Source organism: Histoplasma capsulatum, genomic scaffold (assembly GCF_000149585.1).
Source record: "Histoplasma capsulatum NAm1 scaffold_14 genomic scaffold, whole genome shotgun sequence".
NCBI lineage: Eukaryota > Fungi > Ascomycota > Eurotiomycetes > Onygenales > Ajellomycetaceae > Histoplasma > Histoplasma mississippiense.
Genome location: NW_001813969.1, coordinates 146,845 through 150,419, shown reverse-complemented (window position 1 = coordinate 150,419; position 3,575 = coordinate 146,845). Strand labels below are relative to the sequence as shown.

The window sequence follows — 3,575 nt, the reverse complement described above, 5'->3', positions numbered from 1 at the left end:
TCACCGAGCAAATAATATAAAAATTCCCCAACCCCGCGACGTATGTGGTATGTATAGTACAAGATCTGTTCGGTATGATATCCCACACCCCTCTTCCGCTGTGAAAACTCTCCCCACTGCAAAAAAAAAAAGAAAAAAAAAAAAAAAGAGAGAGAGAGATCCTTTTTATATATCAGATTCCAGTAATCCCATCATATACTGATTTCCACGAAACCAATCCTGCAGCGTCGGAGGCATCATCTCCCCCACACCTCCATCGTCGGCTGGTGCCTGTTGGCTCGATACTGCACCCAGGGTATTGCTACCACTACCCATATTATTATTATTATTATTATTATTATTATTACTGTTGTTCATTCCACCAGCTGGAGGCCCGAAACCCAGCTCCCACAGATAACCATCAGCTTCATCAGCGCCCCATTGCAGGTCCATCTGCTGACCAGCATATGCAGTCGCATCGTCAATCCTTGGCACACCAGGGCCAGCGCCAGCGCCAGCATCAAAGGTAACATTACTGCTAACGCGAGAGTGGGCGTCCACGTTAACACCCTGCGCGTGCTGCTGCTGGTGGTACAGCTGCTCCTCACCTGCGCCCTCTCTCATCCGGACATCAACATATAACCGCGCAACCTGATAAAACACCGCGCAGAGCTTACAGAGCCTATCCGCCGCTTCAGAAATATGTCGCGCGGTTTCCAGCGAGCTGGAAACTTCCTCCAGAAGTTTTAGGTCGTCCAGGTCCGCTGTGGCGATTGTGTGCGTGAAGAGGACTAGGTAGGGCGTGAAAGGGCAGTGAAGAAGGGACCAGATGATGTACCCCCGGAAAAGGTACTCGCTGTCATTGCGGAAGTCGATGATAAATTTCTGGTGCAGGCGGAGAGCGCTGCGGGCGGAGTTTACACAAGCGGGATCAAGGCCGGTGTGCGATCTGGTGGGTTTTTGGTGCGGATCCTGCCGCTGATTTTCGTGGGCTGGCGGAAGTGCGGGCCTCGCTCGGAATATCAGGGTGAGGAGGTGATAGTAGCACAGGTCGGTCATGGAGGTGGCGTAGCGGAAGAAGGTTGCGTGGTACGTTGTAAGCGTTGAATCTAACTGTAATTGGATGCAGGTGTTTAGTATATTTTAACTGGTAAGCAATCCAAAGGAGCTCGATCAGGTTTTTGTCGAGTACCCACGGGGGATAGATGGAAACGCACCGGAACATATGCAGCTCTCCAATTTTCTACTTCCAACGCTAGATGACAGGTCCTCTCGGTCCGCACCTCCGCACTCTCCGACAATGCACGCACTGAATACAGATTCTCAAAGATCTGCGCTGCAACTTTCGCATATGTCACCCACACCGAATACATCGAGAACCAGGGGCCAAATTTGGGGTCTTTCGGTGGGCCTGGGAATTCAAGGGCGATATCATAGTCTTGCAGCGTCGAGCTGCGACCAAGCAACAATGTCAGATCTTTATCGAGAACGTAGATGAACCAGAATAGCGACTTTTTCAGATAGGCTTCCTCGTCACTGACGCCCGGGCCAGAGACGCTGTGGTGATACCCTAGACTCTGGCACATGCGGGCTGCGGCGCTGGTGAAGGTCCAGCATAGAGATGGTTTGCAAGCCTCCGTAGTATGGAAGGCTCCTAGGGCTAGAGCCTGGGTATTTTCGTAAGACGGCTGGAGGAATAAGTCGAAAGTGTTGATGGCGGTTTCGAAATTCGAGCGGCACATGCTGGCGTAGTGGGCAAAATCTTCTGCCGTAAGGGATGCTAGTGGTGGCGGTGGTGGTGCTTGTTGTTCGTGCCGGCGGAGGTTATCCACTTGGTGGTGGGAGCCTGGTAAGAAATAATGCAACTCATCGAACATGTAACATAGCGAGCAGTTTACGATAGCAAAATGGGCGGTGGTGTACTCCTCTGTACAGAAATACAAGTCCTTGCATAATTTGGTGATTGTAGGGAGATCAAGGAAGGGGAGGTTTAGGAGGAAGAATGGGTGGGATTCTTCATGTCAATTAGTAATTTCATTTGACTTGCACATACGTGCATGGTCATATAAGAAATATATATAGAGATATAGAAAAATAGAAAAATAGGGGAATAGGAAATCCGAAAGCGCACCCTTTGCATTCCTCAGCACCGCAAGCACCACATTCAGCGGCGGCATCTCCAACTTCGAAAAATCAACATTGGTGGACGCCGCTTTCTGGCCCGCAAAACGCAACGTATGGATAGAAGAAGGAAGCTTCTGTCTCTCAACAATATCCTTCAGTGCTGCGAGCGCATTCATCATCTCCGGACTATGTTCTGCAAGGGGCGTTTTCACCACCACCTTTTCAAACAACTCGCTGGCGTACGCGGAATGTGCGGTCGTGGACGGTTCCCCTTGAATTCCGGGGCTGGTTTTGTTGCTAAGGGGGGTTCTGCTTCTGATGTTGTCCAAGGTTGAGTTGCTGCCAGTGACGAGTGTTGTTTCTGTTCTTTTGCATTCTTCCTGGGAAGGCATCTGAACCAGGCATGCGGGGACTGCAATTCTTCCCTGTTGCTGCAATGGAGACTTGTTATTTGCTGCCATGATTGACGTGAAATCACGTAAGAAATTTTCAATCCCCGCCGAGCGCTTGTTTTTGATTTCGGATCTTTTTCTCACTGTGGAAGCGTCAGCCAGTCACGCTGAGTATAGTTTCTTCGCTACAGCAACGGCCTGGGAAACGAAAGAAAATTTTGTATGAACGACATACTATTGATGTGAAATCAGAACCCTCTGCCGCTGTTCCTGACCCGTGGAGAGGTTCGACAAACGGACTTTGCAATTCGACAGTTGGAGCAGAGAGACCCCCGATCGCATTTGATCTTCGAGAGTAAAACACCTATGTAAGCAGATGTTTTGAATGCTACTTATATTATGGGAACGAAGCAAGTGCTGAATCGGCCAACCTTTCGAATACGACAGTTGTCGCACTATGTGCTCAATTGTGTCAGCAGGAGATGTAGGGAAATTTCCAGCCTGTACAGTACATACCGCACGAGACGCGGAAGGCCCTTGCCAATGTTGCACATCGTCTCTGTCGATTTCCATTTCCTCTGATGGTGAAGCCAGGAAATTGTATCAAAAACAAGTTAGCCAGCACGGGATGGTTCCAGTCAGGCCTCAGGCCCAATCAAGGAAGCTGGCTGGTTTAGTCACCCAGCTACTAGAACCAGTAGTTAGCTCTCGCTCGCCCAGTCACTGAGAGGCCTTCGACATGAGTCAACGCATGGTTGATGTTTCAATGTGGGTTTTGATAAAGGCCGCAACCAACCTTCAAGCTGCTTTGTAGAGCTGTGATGTCAGGCCCATACCCCTTAGGTAGCATCCCCGGCTCGGGTCCCGCGGGTCCCGCGCTTACCCTGCACGGTGAAAGTCACACGCGCCACGGCGGTCAGCGGAGTTCTGGGAGCGCTGATTGGCCACTGAGGGCTGACGGGGCTTTGTTCTTCCGCTTAGCGCGCTATCTACCATGTCGGCCTGGGCAAGTCGCAGGGTCCAGGCAAGACCAGGACAAGATCAAGACAAACCAAGGATCACTCTGAATTATCAAATGAA

General features: G+C 50.4%; 1 protein-coding gene across 1 annotated transcript; it reads right to left on the bottom strand.

Moving 5' to 3' along the window:
* Positions 1-165: 165 nt before the first annotated feature.
* Positions 166-3,345, bottom strand: HCAG_08954 (predicted protein; the record flags this gene model as incomplete). Its single annotated transcript, XM_001536069.1, has 7 exons — positions 166-1,092; positions 1,197-1,993; positions 2,111-2,638; positions 2,796-2,842; positions 2,927-2,950; positions 3,012-3,073; positions 3,292-3,345. 7 exons carry the CDS (start codon positions 3,343-3,345, stop codon positions 166-168), a joined length of 2,439 nt encoding a protein of 812 aa, XP_001536119.1.
* Between the last annotated feature and the right edge of the window lie 230 nt (positions 3,346-3,575).